The sequence below is a fragment of the Egretta garzetta genome, unplaced genomic scaffold (assembly GCF_000687185.1).
Source record: "Egretta garzetta isolate BGI_Z169 unplaced genomic scaffold, ASM68718v1 scaffold100, whole genome shotgun sequence".
Classification (NCBI taxonomy): Eukaryota; Metazoa; Chordata; class Aves; order Pelecaniformes; family Ardeidae; genus Egretta; species Egretta garzetta.
The window spans coordinates 1,788,622-1,806,716 of record NW_009258265.1 but is presented as its reverse complement, the minus strand read 5'-3'; the positions used below and the strand labels follow the sequence as shown (position 1 = coordinate 1,806,716).

The 18,095-nt window shown below is 45.4% G+C and overlaps 2 protein-coding genes across 5 annotated transcripts in view; both read left to right on the top strand.

Moving 5' to 3' along the window:
• ATP6V0A1 (ATPase H+ transporting V0 subunit a1) overlaps nucleotides 1–16,624 on the top strand; it is a 29,741-nt gene extending 13,117 nt beyond the window's left edge. For 2 of the 4 annotated variants that reach the window (XM_035903679.1, XM_009648387.2), the window contains exons 12-19: nucleotides 280–370; nucleotides 1,194–1,312; nucleotides 1,636–1,852; nucleotides 2,485–2,592; nucleotides 5,881–5,988; nucleotides 8,495–8,612; nucleotides 9,075–9,246; nucleotides 15,053–16,624. In XM_035903679.1, coding sequence (XP_035759572.1) covers nucleotides 280–370; nucleotides 1,194–1,312; nucleotides 1,636–1,852; nucleotides 2,485–2,592; nucleotides 5,881–5,988; nucleotides 8,495–8,612; nucleotides 9,075–9,246; nucleotides 15,053–15,146 — 1,027 coding nt within the window. In that variant the 3' untranslated portion in view covers nucleotides 15,147–16,624. Of the gene's footprint in view, nucleotides 1–279; nucleotides 371–1,193; nucleotides 1,313–1,635; nucleotides 1,853–2,484; nucleotides 2,593–3,343; nucleotides 3,419–5,880; nucleotides 5,989–8,494; nucleotides 8,613–9,074; nucleotides 9,247–12,411; nucleotides 12,505–15,052 lie in introns of all 4 variants that reach the window. The other 2 variants (XM_035903688.1, XM_035903667.1) reach the window with 2 other exon arrangements.
• The window catches only part of NAGLU (N-acetyl-alpha-glucosaminidase), a 7,132-nt gene continuing 5,036 nt past the window's right edge, over nucleotides 16,000–18,095 (top strand). Inside the window, exons 1-2 of the mRNA XM_009648695.2 lie at nucleotides 16,000–16,039; nucleotides 17,919–18,052. Of these exons, the coding sequence (XP_009646990.1) occupies nucleotides 16,000–16,039; nucleotides 17,919–18,052 (174 nt within the window). The remainder of the gene's footprint in view (nucleotides 16,040–17,918; nucleotides 18,053–18,095) is intronic.

The window sequence follows — 18,095 nt, the reverse complement described above, 5'->3', positions numbered from 1 at the left end:
TTTTTTTTTCCCCAGAAAACTTGTAAAGATGCAGTTTAGCACCTCATGACATAGCAGGATTCTTGCCCCTGCATCTTTCTTCCTTATGACACTGAGTAACAGGTCAAGCGACAGGTTTATTATTCTTTTGGAAAATCTCTAGGACCACGCAGGAACCTTAAAGTTCCTTCAATTTGCAAAACTCCTTACTCCCACAAGGAATTAATGTTGTTAGTTGTTCCAGAAAGAGGACAGCGTTGCTTGTGTTAATGTTTGTATGATCTAATTATACCCAAACAGAGATGCCTTGCTTGAGACTACTCCTCTGCTTCAGCTGAACCCTGCTATTCCAGGGGTGTTCGGTGGACCTTACCCCTTTGGCATCGACCCAGTAAGAGCTTTTCCTTCCTTTGCTGTCCTTTAAGAACATCCTCTATGTCAACAGAAAGAAAAGTGCCTGTCCAGTTCACTGTGAAAGATTTCCACATCCCAGCCATTCCCTTAGCAAACTCTTTATCAGTGTTGGAAATACTCCCGAACAATAAAATTAATTCAGTTCCTATTGAGACACTAGATTTGGGATAGAGAGACTTGTTCTTGGGTCCATTAAAGGCTTCTTTCTCACCCCTACTAACCTGAAATATTTTAATCTAATCTGGTTGGATTTGAAAATAAATTTGAGGTTACTGGTTTACCTCAGGGAAAATTATTTGTCTCTTTTTTTCAGTCAGTCTTGGAAATGCAAGTTTCCAAGGGATCCTGTAACTTTGTATCTCCTTACATCAATACCGCCGTTCCTAGCACTGCTTAGAACATTTGATACAAAGCTTGTGTGTGTTCCACATGAGAGGGGAAGCGCAGAAAATGAGAACTATGTGTAATAGTTCATTTACATGGATAATATTTTTTTTTTCTGTCAAGTATACAGCCTCCTTTTTCCTGCAACTTTTGCCTACCATAAAAACAAGCAAGGTTTGATTCCTGCTCTGATGGTGGGATCCGTTGCTGTAAGACAGTGTTCCTAGCAGAAAAGGTTGCCTGCTCATTTCCCCAAAAGATACCTGCGTGCCAAACACATCTTTAAAACAAAAAAATACTCTTACAGCCTAATAGTTCCTGGATGGTTAATACTGCTTAGTTTAAGGTGAACATTTTCATTCTCCTCTGTTTTTCTTTTACCCGGTGTTTGGCTGACTCAGTGTTGTTTTTCACAGATTTGGAACATTGCCAGCAATAAGCTGGCCTTCCTTAATTCGTTTAAGATGAAAATGTCTGTGATTCTCGGCATTATCCACATGCTCTTTGGTGTCACGTTGAGTCTTCTCAACCACATGTAAGTGTTTTGTTCTGTTTTTCTTGGGGGGGAGGAGGGGAAACTTCTTTGGGTGTAATGTGTGTATTTAAGATGGAGGAGCCTCTCAAGACTTTAATTTCTGATTGAAGGGTACAACGTAGTTGTTTCAGTCTGCGTACGTAGTACTATGCAGGTCAAGTAGTTATTGTGCTAAGTCCCAGCTATTGTTGAAATGCTGAGCCCCTGCAGTTTTGTTCCAAAGATGCTCTTCACATTCTCATTAACAGTTTCTGCCCTACATATGCCTAATGCTAACCAAATGTAATTTTAAACTCTCCTTTTTTTTTTTTTTTTTTTTGTAGCTATTTTAAAAAGCCACTGAACATATACCTTGGATTTATTCCAGAAATGATTTTCATGTCATCCCTGTTTGGATACCTTGTTATTCTCATTTTCTACAAGTGGACAGCCTACGATGCTCACACGTCAAAGGATGCACCAAGCCTTTTAATACATTTTATCAACATGTTTCTGTTCTCCTATAGTGATACCAGTAATAAGATGCTTTATAAAGGGCAGGTGCGTGCTCTTGCCAGAACAGGATCAGAGATGCTTCATGATATTAGAGTCTTTCATTGACCTTATAATAATTGTGAAATCAAGCATGAAACTATTTTTCTGTTTGGTAGAGGAAATGTGGCATCATTTCCAAAGCCTGACACTATGTAATGTTGAAGAAGGAAGGAATAATCCCTATACTGGGAATTTATATTAAACTAAACGTAAGTCAACTGTGGCTCCAGAACAGTTGGATCCCTGTGGCTCCAGAACAGTTGGATCCAGACTAATAGCGGAAAGTGATAAGGAATATTGTCCTGCATCTGCAGTGTGGTGCCTCTAAGCTTGGCTAAAATACTAACGCCATTTCATCCCACCACTATCAGACGTCTGCCAAACTGTCATTCCCTGCAGAATCTTTTGGATTTTTCCTTAATCTAAACCAGTATCAGCATTACATGCTGTGTACAGTCAGATGGGGCAGCTGCAAGCAGGCACTAAGTACAGCACATCTCGCTGTTCCAGGTGGAGAGAGAGATAGTAAAGTGTCCACGTACTCTGGAAATTGAGTCATTCAGTGTTGAAGACCTCTTGCTAAGTTTTGTGTGAGTGTGGACTGCCACTAAATCATCTGAGACTTGTTTCTTTTACAGCAAGGGCTCCAGTGTTTCCTCGTGGTGGTGGCGTTACTGTGTGTGCCATGGATGCTGGTAGCTAAACCCCTGGTCCTTCGCCATCAGTATTTGAGGAGAAAGCACTTGGTGGGTGACTACCTCTTACATTTTCAATATGAAAACTAATTATGGTTGAAAAGCTATGTTCTCCGTCTTGATCTTGGATACGTAGGTTCACAGTGCATTGTGACCTGTAAAACATTTTTGGCATATTCCTAGGATTAAAGGCAGGTGGGTTTTACTGGAGACAAAGTATTGCCTGCCTGCTTCTCAGATCTGGATCCAGCATCAAATCTGCTTTTAAAAACCCTGTATATTGTTAATGAATAAAAGCAATGTGTCTGGCTTGGGCTTTGTCAGCTGGTTTAGGAACACTGTCTTACTAGTTGCTGGATGCAATTCTGTGCCTTCGCTAGGCTGACAGAGTAAAAGCAGAGATGTAAGCTTAATTGGCTAGCAAGCTTATCAGCCACCTTTGTTAAAGCAGTTTGGATGGTGAAAAATAACAATTAAAAGGGGAAAAAAAAAAATAGACTTACACAGTCATTTTGTGAGAGGTTGTCTTCTGGGGTCCTCTCTAGGTTTCCAACTGTACTGTAAAGTATCTTTATATAAAAAGCAGGAACCTGGCACACGTGCACTGAGGATACTTGAAAATTCTCCCTGCATGTATGGCAGACAGCTTTTAGGATGTTAAGTGAGTGAAAGATCAGTTCAGTTAAAGACACTCCCTCTCCCTTCTCTGACCATCTTTCATCCTCCCATGTCCCCTCCATTCGTCTCCCTTTCTCTTTTTGTTTTCTTCCTCTTCCCTTTCTTTTCTTCCATTCGCTATCAGGAAGGGCAACCCGTGGAGGCCCAAGTCAGCACAGTCCCGAACGAGCAGGCACTAGAGGCAGCAGCGGCTGCAACAGTGAGTGGATTTAAAAGTCACCTGATGGATTTAAAGATGGAAGTTGGCTTTCTATCTAATTACCAAGAGAGCATGGAATGTATCTGAATTTCATAAGGGAATGACAACTGCACCTTTACGGTGAAAAACCCTTTCTCTTGGAAAGAGCAAAGTTCAGCAAAATTGATACATTCTGGAAGAACTACCAGGCTGAAGGATAATAGTTATGTGTGCACAGAATGCAGAGACACTTCTTTGCAGGAGTGCTGTGAAATCATACCTGCAGAGCAGCACAAGAATACCTTGCTACCACATCCCCCCAGGTTAAGTTCCCCTTTTTTTTCCTTTTCTTGCATATTTGTTTAAGTTAGCTTAGGATTCTTCTCAGTGAAGCATTTCTGTTTGCATTATGTGTTCCCAAACATGTTTATGTGATGGCCCCCCAACAACTTCATATCAATAATTACTGGATTTTTGACACCTCTGCCCTTGTAGACACTTTGACTTGAAAATATTGTAAAGTGGTTGTGCACAAATAAGCCTCAGTAGTGGGGGTTTTTCTACTTATTTGTGTCTAAACCTATAGACAGCCCTTTACTGCTAAAGCTTTTCTGGCCAACTGAAGATTGCAGCAGCTCCCAGAACTTTGTCCCTTCCCCAGTACTGCATATTTCAACTTGGTTTTATTTGTGAGTGCTGCCTAACTAGGAAGCTTAAATCTCACAAACTATGTGAAGCACGTTGTGCACTTCCACATGTCAAAGGCACTTTGAGGCACTTTTTAGCTGTTGGCCAGAGTTCCTATCATGACGTTTGAGATAGCTTCATGGAAATGTCAGAAATTAAAATGGATCTTTTGTGCATAATCCATCCAGCGCGTTAAGTGCACCTCAGTACAAAAAGCTGTGAGGGAAGGTCTTTGTATGAGGTGTGGTTAGAAGTATAAAGTAAACGATTAGAGCTTTTGGAGCTGTGTTTAGATTGGATAGTTTACAGAGAACAGATACAAGTCAAGTACAAGGGAAAAGCTGCAAAAGTGAAAATTCACCCAGGCTAGAAATATGTAAATACTGATACTAGTCAGCAGTAACTTGTAATGTTCCAAAGATGCTGGAAATCCTAATAGAAGCATTGTCTTATAAGTGGGGTTTTTTTTCATTTTATTTCTATTTTCAAAGCATAAATGTCTACCTAATTTGTTTTTAGAAACCTGACAAAATCTTTAGTTCACATGTGGTGTTTGAGGCAAATTCAGCTTAAAAGAAAAGTAGGCTTCTAAGAACAAATCAGTTAAAAGAACATGGAGCAGCCATTCCGCTGGTATGCCAGAGCATGACCGGACAGGTCACGGGATCTTAAGCCTCCTTGGTTTGCAGAGTCAGCCCAAAACTTCTGAAGCCTTAATGTATTGAGTTAGTCCACTCACATTCCATGTCGCAGATGACCCCAGTACAGTGCTAAAGCTGAATGCAGGGCTTTTCTTTCCATCTGTGGCATTCCAGTTTGCCTCTCTAGGTGGGTCAGCCTCACAGGTCTTAATTTATAGTTCCCTCAGATGAGTCATGAGCATTTTCTGTCTTTGGAGTGTCTGAATGGAGATAGAAATCCTGCTGTACAGTGCTCAGAGCTGCTTGCTGAACAGAAATCCCCAGATAGGGATGTGCAAATTACGCTTTCATTGCCCAATATGCATTTATGATGCATAAAAGCTCTGATTTGAGAGCACTGTCAGATGAGCAACAGGTTTGTGCATCCTTTCTTGGTGGTAGGACGGTATGGAGGAGAAAGCCTGCCATAAATCAAATGTTAGCTGTGCCATGTTTACAGTTGTCAAGTGGGAGGAACTCCTGACTGTCAAAGTTTCAACTCGGTTTGTAGATTATTCTTTTCCGTTTGGAGTGCAACGGAGTTACGGCTGAGGGTCAGATGCTGAATGTCAGAACAAATGGCTATAAAAGGGACTGTTTGCACAACGTAGAATTTCCAAGTAAGGGAAAGTCTGGTTTCCCGTGCCTTAGTGTGCCTGATGCTGGTGGGGAGCAAGTGTGTGTATGTACATTTGTGTCAGTCCACTCTGCTTTGAGTTGCCACTCTGTGACTTGTTTCATTTACAACAGCAGTGGTGTTTCAGTGCTTGTCCAACAGCTGCTGGGCAAAACGTTGGTCTGTTGCACATCAGTGTCAGCAAATGTCCTCTTGAGAGACGTGCCTTTTATTTTATTTAGGGTTGCAATTACTTTGTAGAAATGTATCAATTATTCATTCAGACAGACTTTGGTTTTTTTCCCCAGTCCCAGCGGGAATCAGCATCTTTCCCATCCAAGCTGGGAAATAGAATTGTACAGCTGGCTTAACCTGGGCCTTAATACTTAATATTTTGTTTTCTTCTGTGAGCTGCTGCTGCACGTGGAGTCGTAAGAAACATGCGCTCTTGCAGGAAAACCCAAACAACACTTTGCACTTTCTTTTTCTGCATGTGTTAGGGAACGCACAACTTTGGTGGGATCCGGGTGGGCAATGGACCAACTGAGGAGGATGCTGAGATCATTCAACATGACCAGCTCTCTACCCATTCTGAAGAGGGGGAAGAGGTAAGCACCTGACCGTCCTCGCTCGCAAGGCAACACACGTGGTAGCAGAACGTGCTAGCGTTCTGACTGTGTTTACTGATTTCTAAGCTGTGTAAATAGCAGCATTTTCAGTGAAGTGTTTTCGTAGCAGTTTTCATACCGACTATCTCTTGGTCATTCCCAGGACTCCAGAAAAAGTAGTATAATTGGCATATAAAGGGAAATGTGGCTCTGGTTTTCCCCATTAAAGAGAACCATTGCCTCACGGGCTAGGCAGCGAGAGTTGCGGCACAGTACTCCCAGGTGGCACGTGCAGCTTACGCTCTGGCTGAAGGGCAGTGCGTTTGTGCCACCACCTTCTCCAGTATCAGCCAAAATCCAAGGGCTGTATTTCTGCAGCAGGGCAATCTTGCTTATATATTCATTTTGTCTGTTGGGGGTAATATTAATTGCTTTGTCTTACCTCTGGTAGAGAAGAAAAAGGAGTCGATCTCGCATAGTTTGGGAGTATTCTGATGCCTCTTAACTATTCCCCACTGGTATCTTGCCTCTGTAGTGCATGTGAGGCGTTAGTGCTTTACTGTGTCATGTTTAGGAGGAAATTATTGAATGTGTTCGTGATTAATGTTGTGATCGAGACACTGCACTAAATGTAAACTTATGTTTTCAAGCCTACAGAGGATGAGGTGGTAAGACTACAGCCAGCTTTGCCTTCATGTGTATCTGGACCATTTCCCATTGGTGTAAAACATGCTGAATTAAACATCTTATGTCACGACATCTTGTTTTCCAAAAGATCTAGCTATTTACATGTTACAGGCCATTTTTAATTCTTCGTACATACATGCCCATTAACAGACCTCTAATTACTTCATCTATACAGCTTGTGTGTCTTATCCCCTGTCTGCAGATCTTGCTTAGTTTACCTGGAAAGCTGTTAAGCTGGAAGTCTGAAACTGAAAAGTTTTTGCTTTTAAACTTCTGAAGAGGTCTTGTTTGCCTTACGTTGTGTCTTCGGTAATTCTGCACTGCGACAAACTGTTTAAAGATATTTTTTCCCCAAACTGTCTGCCATTTTAAGGATGATACTGGTTGTTGCCAGTCAGCAAATACAGCAAAACCAGTCTGGTTTCATACAGTTCAACAACTAACCAGTATCTTTCTGTAAAAGAGAAGCTCTGTTCTGAGAAACTGCTCATTCATAAACACTTGTGACAAGTATGAGTATTACAGAAATGTTTTTTTTAGGAATACTCATGCAGGATTGATTGTAGGTTTCAGCGCTATCAGGTAACCAATTCTATTACAAAAAAAGTAAATGCCAGGAAATTAGAGTAGCTTCATAACAGTGATGCTGTTTTAAATTGTGCTGAAGGTGCTTTTGCTTAGAGATCTATTATGCGTAGGTCCATCTTGAATTGAGGGGAGCACGGAAACAGTGTACTTGTTAATTCTATATATCACTAAGCCTGTGAAAAATGTGTAAAACCACAAATACTGTGCCTTAGCAATCCTGCTGATTCTCCCACCCCCTAGCAATAGTGATGACTCTCTCCAGCAGTTGCACGTGACTGTAAATTGTCATTGTTTAAATGTTTATCACATTCCGTTTCCTGCAGAATGACTTGCCGTGTGTGCTGGGAGGTGGTACTGTTCACTGGGGCAGGCTTTATTAAAGAACTTTGCAGTTCACATTCTGTGCAGAAAAAATTAGGCTTTTGACAGCTAATTTAACGTAATTGTTTGAAATATTTATTGCCCTGGATATACTAGGGGAGAAATAAAAATATAAATAGCTTTCTGTGCATGCTTAGAGCATTAGTCACTGCGTGTATTTAAAACATCATGTTCACTTAAATATGAGCAGTTTCTGAAGCATGGATTAAATCCAAAATGTATGGAATGCTTTCCCAGGCTGCAAAATAAGAAACTGTCCTACATGGCAGACTTCCTTATAAGTTCTTCTTTTATTATTTCAAAAAATTACCAAGACACAGAGACTTTGCCGATGAATGGTGCACAGATGTGACTTTTTCAGGATGGCTTTGTGCATTATTTTTGCTTTTGAAAAGGGCAAGTTTGCATCTTGCAAAATGTTCTCGTTGATCCTGTAGCAAAGGTACATACGCAATATCGACTTGTAATTCTGCCTCCTTTTTCATAGAGGTACATAGCATTTACCAGTGAATTCATATGAATACCATGTTGTTGCTGAACAGTCTTTTCCTGGCAAGGTCCGTAGCTGAATCTGAAATATCTTTCTTTCATATGATATAACATTAAAACGATAATGTCCAAGCTGCAGCAGCGAACCGTTATCATTCTACAAAACCTAGCCAGACAAGAGAATTCATTTTTCATTTATAAAACTGACATGCGAAACCAGGAGAAGACGGTATCAGTGTCTAACTTCAAACACAATGTCCTTGGTAATAGCACCAGGTAGTGTGCTTGTTCTCCCTGATCCGCCAGCCCTCTCTGCTTCTGAGGCTCGCAGCTCTCTTAATTTTCTGTTTTCTCTTCGCAGTTTGACTTTGGCGATACTGTGGTGTACCAGGCTATCCACACCATTGAATATTGCCTGGGGTGCATTTCAAACACTGCGTCCTACTTGAGGCTCTGGGCTCTCAGTTTAGCCCATGCACGTGAGTATTCCTTAGGGAATGGAGGTTTGGATCCGTGTGTCTGATCAGCCGGGGCGGGTGGTAGGTGAAAGGCAGGAATGCAAGTACCTTCCCTGGAGCTCAATACTAGAGAGGGACAGAGCCGTGTGTGCATTAGCTGGGACTAATTAAATCTAAACACCAACATCTAATTGCATAGCACCCTGCTAAAATCTGTCTAGGTCTGGAAAGGAGGGATGGAGTTGAAGGCACTGAATAAAGCCAAGAGCTGCTGAGCAAGGGCTCTGCCCTGCACTGTGTGACAGTTGGAGGGAAGGTCCTGACATACTTGGCTGGAAAAACTCTTGTCCCTCTTAAGTTTCCCACCTCGTTGTAGTGGGAGTTTGCTTGCCTTTAGTTTTTGCCTTATAAGTAAGCCATAACAACCTTCCATTCTTGCTGAATGTCCTGAAACGAGCCCTTTTCTCCCCTTTCTCCTGGCAGAGCTCTCGGAGGTGCTCTGGACCATGGTGATCCACATTGGCCTCAGCGTGAGGAGCCTGGGTGGAGGCTTTGGCCTCTTCTTCATATTTGCTGCTTTTGCTACCCTGACGGTAGCAATTCTCCTGGTCATGGAGGGGCTGTCTGCTTTTCTCCATGCTCTTCGCTTGCACTGGTGAGTTACTGGAACATGCAGAAACTTCAAAGCTCTTTGTAGCCAGAAAATTGATGTCACCTGGACTATGCAGAAATGCCATCTTATAGAAAATTGTATTGACAGAGGAAAGCTAAGGCTATAAAATCGGGGTAGGGGATAATACTGAGCCAAGATCAGCAATGTTCAGAAGTGCTGGAGTACCACACATCTACCTAAACAGCTAAATGTCCTACAGCAGACATGCTCTGACAGCAGAAAGCCTTGAAAAGGGTCAGAGATTTCAGTCTTGTCTCTAGTGTTACACCACTCTCTCCTGATTGTGTATGTATAAACGTTGCTTAGGAATTGTGGAGAGTAACTGATCTCTGCTTAAAAATAAGTTAGACTAAAACTTTGTGAACAGTGAGATGGGAGGGTTGTGCTAGATAGTTGAGCGTGCTTGTGGCTTTCAGCAGGACATTTTTGTTGTAACCTTTGGTCTGTTGCCTGGTTCTAATATGTGTCTTCCTTAGCGTGCAGTAGCTGCTGACTGCAGTTTCATTCACATGGTCTTGCTCATCTTTGTAAGACCTTGCATTGAATGAGGGCAGCTTTGCCTGTCTGCCCTTTGGGGTGCTGTGGAATAGTAGCCATTTCTTGCTGGTCTTGTATATTGACTGATGCTTTTGTAGCCCCTTTCCTGTGATTCTTAAGCTCCTGTGTGTGCAGACAGACAGTAAACAAGGAGGAGTTACTCACTAGAGTGCTCATCGCTTTCTCTGCACCCAAGTATGGAAAGTGTTCAAGAGCTTTCTCTAATCCATATTTAAGAGTGCTCATTGTTCCACTTCAGATTCTCTGGTTCGTGCACTGATGGGATCAAAGGAGGAACATGGGAACGGGTTTTGCTCGCCCAGGGTTCTCTTCAGCCTAAAGTGTAGGAGAGTATGTCTGTACCTCTGCTCTGGACAGTTCTGGTTGCTGCCATCTCTTAAGGTAGTTTCTGTCCTGGTAGGTCAGGAGAAGAAAGTGAAGCCCCGTGAATTTCACAAGGAATATTCTGTTTTGCTTAAATGGGAGGAAAAGGTTGTGAGTACCTTTTAAAAGTCATTCTATAAGTGAAAAAGGAAGCCCAATGCCTTAAAAAAAAAAAAAGGAAGGAAAGAAAATCAGCCTTTTTGCACTTTTCCCCTGCTTCTGGAGCAGGAAAAATTTGTCCTTTTGCCCTCTTTGTTGGCAGCCTGCGGGGCACAGGCTGGAGTGTCCCAGCATGCCTGGGTCTTTGTAGCACAAGTGAGTCAAGCTTCACCCAGGGATTCAGAGGTGTAGCCATCTTGTGCCGAGGGAAGCCGTTGCTGAAAATGGCTGCTGAATGGTGCTTCTGTTTTTCCTGGCATCCAGCCTAGAAATCTTCATACCAGTCACTTGAGAACTTCTTGCTGACTGGCTGGTGTTTCCTCATCCTCATCCTGCTGTCACTGTACTACACCATTGCATCAGTGTGAAAAGAAGGAGCTCTGCAAACCCTGCCTGGTATTATTGCTGGCAGTCCAAGAAGAGCGGAGAGTAAGCAGCACTCTGACTCCATATGCAGTGTTTCTGACCTGCAATTGCTCGTGAATTAGTGGATTTTCAAAGTCTTGCTTCTCCGGACTGCAGTGCTGCACGGTACATTTCTGAACAATAGCAGATGAACAGTTCTGAGCAGCTTTTCATCTTGGCAGGCTCTGTGTTTTCTTTTTTACCCAAAGGGATGGGCTAAGATAAGAAAGCATGTTTTTCTGGAGGTACCTGTCTTGTGTTAATAACCACAAACTGCACTTATGGAAACCACTCACAGAGCACCTGGAACAAACACGAGCTGGAGGCTGCAGTTCAGACAAGAGGTGGCTTTTCACATTGCCAGGCTATCTCTAAAGGGTGATTAAAAAATTGTCAGGAAACGTGTCAAGGGGAAGATGCGTGTCACTGAAATGGCAAGCAGAGAAACCCAGCTGAGCAATAGCAGTAAGCACATGGATCACTGGTGCAGTGCAGGGCACTTGCTGGGGAGCTGCGGGACTGAAGCTCTTAGTGAAGTCTTATTTTTCCCTAAACATAAGTTTCAGAGTTGTAAAAATTTAATATACGTTCTCAAAGAGAAAATCCATTCGAGCTTAGGGCCTGAAAAGCAAGTCAAAGGCAATATTTCAGACTGTGAGTAGTCTGCTGAAATTATTTTGGGATTGTTGGATTTTCGTTATCGCAGTGGAGAGGAAGGCACCTGCAGGTGTTCAAAAGAACATACTGTTAACATTCCTCTTCGCTTTTGAATGCGAAATCAGGATGTTTCCAATGGTAGGTGTTCCCTCTTTAGAAGGGGGGGTCAGATACAGCTGTCCTGGGAGAAGCAGATCAAATTTTCTGGCCGTGGGAGAAGTCACCTATTAGGAATTCCGAAGGTGTGGGTGGTTCAGCCTTCCTGGAAAGGAGGAGGAATTTAGCATGTGTCTTACTGGTGGAAAAAAAAAAAGCACAGATTGTTCCCTGTGCTCTGCCTATCAGTCCCAAATGAAGACTTATTTTGTGCTTTTTCAGAAAGGGAAGCACTCCGAGTGCTGCCAAGACTGCAGGCGTGTGTTATCAGAGGTCTGCTGGAGCTCGGTAGCTGTCTGAGCTATACCCCGCGTTGTGCTGTTAACTGCTTTTACTGTAACATCCCTGTTCTGAAATATTTTACCTTTCTGTGTGCTTTTCAGTAATGTAGTTTGACAGGAACATTTACATTAGATTGCCTTTTTTAAGCTAGTCAGCTCTTCTAATGTGAGCAAATGTAGACTTTGCCCAAAAGGAGAATTTTCTAACTGGATTCAAAGTTAGGGTCCCAACATCATGAGTTGATGTGGGACTTACTGTTTCAGCAGAGCTGTTTTTCTGTGTAAAGCAGTATTTTAGGCTCAGTTTTAGGCCTGATTTGGAACTGGAAGCTACTCTCCCTAGAATATGTCCCAAGACCAAGGCCACAGCTGAAAGAATAGATAGCAGTAGGCATAATACAAAGCAAATCAGGTTGATTTAGGGCAGTGAAGAGTGGGGTTTGTACTGCTCTGTAGGAGAGAGGTTGGTGCTAAATGAGTATTGTGATATAGGGGGTTCAGTTCCAGAGTTTGGAGCCATCAAACCATGTTGTTCAGACTCGTGTGTCTCTGTCTTCCACCCCTCCAGTCCATGTCGATCAGCGTGGAGAGCACGGGTCCCGGCCACGCATGAATATAGGTGTGACAAACAGAGAACTGTGTTCACCTGCTCTTGCTAAAGGTCTGAGTCTGTTCTCTCCCTCGGGTGTAGCACCATCAGCTTCCCTGGTAGGTGTGTGCACTTCATCATGGCCATGCTTGAGACAGACATAAACATGATTTTTCTTTATTGTGGGTTGCCCTGAGCTGTTTGCCACTGGTCCAGAAAGATCCCCAGAAAGAGCTCAAAGAGTGAAACGGACCCGCAGCGGTGCGCTCAGCCACGCAGCGTTAGGGGCAGCCGAAGGCAGAGAGCTCCCATGGTGTCTGTTTTCTTCCAAATGGCAAAGTTGGAGAGCTCTGTGGTTCTGTGCAGGGACACCAAAATAGATTTCAAACACAACAAATGCGGTCAACCTGAAACAACCATGTGGAATAAATAAAAAGCAACAGTTCTGCGGCGCTTTGTCGACGGCTGTTCTCGGCTGTAAACTGAGAATGGACAGGCAGACCCTCCTCTGCCCGGGCAGAGCTCCTGCCCCGCTGCCACCCTCGGGGGAGTGCTGCTTTCCGAGAGGCGTGGGCGTGCTGGAGTTGCATCCCGCTCCCAATCCAGCGGAGCGGCAGAGGGAGTGGTGAAGCCTAGCTCCCCACCCGCTTGCCAGAATTTTATTTTTCTTTGTAAAGGTCATGAGCCAGAGCTTGTCTGTAGTGTGACCATAAAGGTACGCTACTGCTCTAAAAGGCAGTCTCCCATAAGCGCAGGACAGAGCGACCCACGGTGCGGCGTACGAAACTGCTGTCCTTTTTGGAAAAGAGTAACTGCAGCGATCTCTATGCAAACACCCCCATCGCTTTCTGACTGTAAGGTGCTCTGTAGGCTACCCCCTTCGAGGCATGCTCTGTATCACAGCTGACCCCCAGGCATGGGCGCATGCCTTTGAGAACGCAAGTACCGAGCAGGAATTTGCACTTGTACTAAATGAAAGTTAAGTTTCCTGTTCAACAACTGCCTCTGCAGTTGCTTCCCATGGGACTGTGAGCTGCCTAGTTTTCCAGACAGTGTGGGTACTCTATGACTCTGTTGGGTTGGAAAATCCACATAACTACAGTCCAACAAACACTTAAGCTAATTATTAATACAAAAAAAAGCTGAAGAGTGGGTTTTCTTTAACGCTGACTGCCAGAAAGCTTTCTAGTCTGTTTATTTACAGTGCAGTGCTGTCTAGTAAATTCTTCTGCAGAACTTCATCGCTGATGAGAGAGACACAGTGCAAAGTTGAGCCATAGAGCTGGTACACACTACAGCCAGTGATCCTGGAAACAGCAGTGTCTCATCCCAAAAAAAGGACCTTGGATTCTGGGTGTTCCTCTAGATAACTGCAGAAAAAACACACGGAATGTTTAAGCTGTAATATTTGGTTAAATCAACTGTTTCACTGGTTCTCCTAACTTTACAACAGCCCCTCCTCGAGCCTCAGGCATCCAGTTGTGGCCAGTTGTAACTGAGTGTGTCCAAAAGGAGCTTTCCGATGTCAGGGCCAGCTGGAACTGTTCATCATCAGGGTTAAAATTGCATTTACAGTGGGTTCTGTGTGACTCAGATACCCAACCTGCTGCCTCTTATTTCCCTTTGCTTACAGAATAGTTACTTAGTCACAGGATACTTATGGAGATTATCAGGGTTCCTGAAAAACTGGAGCATGCTGGCAAGGAGCCTTTCCTCCCACGCGGAAAATCCTGCTCATCCTAGGGATTCCTCTGCAGGGAAGTCTCTGGATCTGCATGAACAGGCAGCAGAAGATAGGAGCAGGAAGCTGTGCTTTCTGAAGGTTTCCCTCCTGGGCCCTGGGGGGAAATCACTTTTTGCCAGCTGAAATGGCAGCAGCTTTGGAGTTTACCATGATTCTTGATTTGGGGAAAAAAATAAATAATTAAAGTCAGCCTTTTTGTGCTTCATAAAAATACTTCTCCTGCATTGTGTTAAATTGCTCTATGGTTTGCTGTCACTTGATTCCAACAGAGACTTCCTTTTTTTAGTGGACCATGCAATGGAAAGTGTTTCTCATGCCGCTCATGAAACACTGTGCTTGTTTTTATGGTGAATCATGGGATTATTTTTTTCTTACCCTATTTGGCTGTTGCTGACCATTGGACAGTTCTCTAGAATAATTCTTTTTTTAAACTGAGTTTATTAGGGGAAGCAGGCAAACAAGGCTGAGTTAATGTTCAGCTGGAGACCACAGGCACATCTCTAGCTCAGCAGAAGTAGTCATGTGGGGATAAACCAAATATGCTTAAGTAAATAAACAGAAGTAGCTGAGGGAGGAAGTCAGAGCACAGCATCACGCAACTGAGGTTTGTTCTAACTAAAATGTGGCATTTAGTAATGAGATCTTTTAAGAAATACTGCGTGCTCCTAGGGGCTTCTAAGCGATACCGCGCTTAGGGAGTTCATCCTATTTCTGTTGCTCAAAGTACCTGGACAATTAAACAAAAATGTGGAGTTTGTGCATTGTAACACTGCTTTTTCTCTCTAAAGCTTTATTTTTTTATAGTTAGTAATCATACCTTTAATGGAGCTCTTGCGAATTGCCTTTTTAACGAGCGTGCACTCTTCCCTCTTGCAGGATTGAGTTCCAGAACAAGTTCTACACTGGCACTGGATTCAAGTTTCTCCCTTTCTCCTTTGATACCATCCGTGAGGGGCGGTTTGACGATTAAAGATCCCTGTTAAACGCCGTGTGTTTACGGCCTGCCCTCTCCCCCCGTGTCCAAGTTGCATGTAATCCTCCTCTAGTGAAAATAACTTATTGCAGCCCCCTCGAGTGTTACCGTGACGTTTCAAAGCCGAGAGCTTTGACCTTCTCGGGTAATGACACTGGATCAAAGCAACTTTTCATTCCTGAAGTTTACCACTGAAGATATTAAGTGCATGAAGCGTCTGAGTTTGGTGTGTAGTAGTGTACTTCTCGTGTCGTGAATTCCCTGGCAGGCTTATCAGGGCAGCATGAGAGAAATGCAGCTCTGGCTGAGTGGGCATACAAGCACATGGAGGAAAGGCGTAACAACTTCAGCTTACACAGAGCTCACTGCTCAGGAAGAGATTTTCTTTTTTAAGAAAGTTTTACGTGTGGTTCTTAACGTGTCTGCCTCTGATTTAACAACTTTTGAGCTGTGAGCAGTTGACAATCCAGGGTGTGCTTCTCCTACCTCCAGGGCTTCCATGTGTGCCATGTTTTAACGTGACAAAAACAATGTCTCATCCCGTGCTGGGTCTCAGCTCTTTGACCTCTGGCTGGGGCATGAGAGGCCAATATGAAAGGGTAGGACTCGGCCTCAGTGTAGGGTGACTCTGCTCTAGTGATGGGGAAACACCTTGTCCTTGCAAGAAAGGCTGTTCCTGTCCTCCATGGAGAAGAGATGCTCCTTTAACTGTGCACCTGCACACTTGTACCCCAGGCAAAGCCCTAAATCCAGCAGTGAAGGCCCCTTCCACCTCTTGTTTCTGGAGGCAGGGGTGAGAACGGGGCTCGGGCACAGGGGGCTTGGCTGCCTTGCTGTGGCCTGGGGCGAGATGGAGGAGGGACGAGCTGTGGTGCAAACCCTCATCTCAGGTACTGACCACTGGCAGTGGAGCTTCTTGGGTTTCTTATTTAAAACCAAAGCCCTGAGGCTGTAGAGTCCTAGGGGCACAGGCGGATAACGCCCCTGTAGACTTGGCATCAGCGGAGGCAGCTTTTGCAAAGGTGGAGGTATCCGTGACGTACGTTGTCACGTATGCTTGAGCTCTAAGGAGCCCTTTAAGGGAGAACAGAGGCTGAGTCTTGCCAAAACAGTCCCATGGCAGTGGAGCCTCGGTTGTATTTCCCCACGCTAGCTGTTGCTTTTTCTCCTGTGCAAAATGTGAATAATTTCTTGCCCTCCTCAACTCAATGTAGCTGTAGGAGCGGGGGGGGGGTGTGTGTGTGTACATGTTAGTGCTGTGTGTAACTGGCGTGTTTAATTGTCACAATGGATCAGAACTGTTTGTGTCCGAACAGATTAGAACGATAATGGGAATCACTGTAACCCGGAATCGCAGAGGACGTGCCACGCAGCACAGGGCTGTTTAAAATAACGTGAGCACGGTGTGCGTGCGCCGCACGCTGCAACGGGTGCATGCACGGAGCACGGGGATCCTTGTGCTGTGCGTGGGAAGCTTCTGGGTCATCGCTGTGTTTACAGGTAGACTTGGCTGTACGTTTACAACGGTGTTTGCAGACTGAAAGACAAAATCAAAACTTGTTTGCAGGGGGAGCAGTGACACCAGTCCTGCTGCCCAGGTGAAATGCATTGGTGACAGTCACTGTGTAAATTAAACTAACTGCACAACAAGCGGTGCGGCCTCTTTTCTGCTTCCCCTGTGCTCTCTGAAGGGTGCTCCCCTTCTTCCCTGTCCCACACTTGGGCAGAGCCCTGAAATCTGCCGGGGGGGAGCTGGGACCATCACCTTTCCTGCCCTGGGCTCCTGTCACCTTGATGGCCAGTACGCGAGAGCTGCTTTGTAAAATGAGACTGGTGTGACCGTGCCTTGGCTGAAATGTCTCTGCGCTTATCAAGCCCCGGCTGACATCCTGAGCGAAGGCCGGCCGGGGCTGAGCTGGGGCCATTTTGTCCTGGAGCCTCCTGCCTGCCCAGATAAACTCATTAACTGAGTGAAACGAGTGGTTGTGCAGGAAGAAAAACTAAGGCTTGATTAAACCCGGGTGCTGTGGGTGTCCATTCACAGGGAGTGGGATGAACATACTCTGCCTGCTCGGGGCTGCTGCCCTGCTCCTGCCCCCCCCGCCGCCCCGAACCGCAGGGCATCCCCCTACAGCGACCCGCTCCCCGGCCGTGTTTACTCAGGCCTTTCCTGCAGGGCCTGGAGCTGCCTGAGGAGGTTTTTCCACATGTGCAGGAGGAGCGGAAGGGAGGTTTCTCTGGGGCGTTGGCGATTGCATTTTTGAGGCTATTGCAGCCCGGTGTGTTTCCCATCTCCGAATGTCTCTGGGAGGGCGAGGAGACGGCCTGCGCTGCCCCTGCAGCCGGGGGGTGCCTGCCCCTTGTCCTCCCGCACCCCTCAGATGAGGAGATGGATCCCCTGCTGCTGCCAGCTCTGTCCAGGGGATGCTCTCCCCTTTCACCCGTTCCCCTTGCACCACTCCCATGTGCAATCACAATATTTCTGCCCGTTTCCAGGGCTCTGCTTGGCCGCTTTCACAGCTCTGGGGCCCCCCGGCAGCCCTTGCTGCTGGCTGGCAGGGCAGGAGCCCCCAGCCCCCTCTGCGGAGCAGCACTGAGCTCACCCTTCCCTTCTGCACCGAAGGAGGTGGCACGGCTGTCCCTTGCAGCCAGGCTCTGTCCTGGGAAGTGCCCACGAAGCACTCCTGGTGCGGAGGGAGACCCTGCACAACCTGGGCAAGCCCCTGCCCCTGCTCCCTGGAGGGGTTCACGTTTGTGCCCCTTGAACAGCTCTCTGTGGAGGCCCGGCCATGCTGCAAGACCTCTCCCAGCTGCTCTTGTTCACTGTTTCTCTGGCTGGGACCCCACCGGGCCCCCTCTGCCTGCCCTGCGCCCTGCCCGGGCTGCATCGGCCTTTGCTGAGGGTGACGCAGCCTCTGCTGCACCCACGCTGGGGCCCGAGGGCGG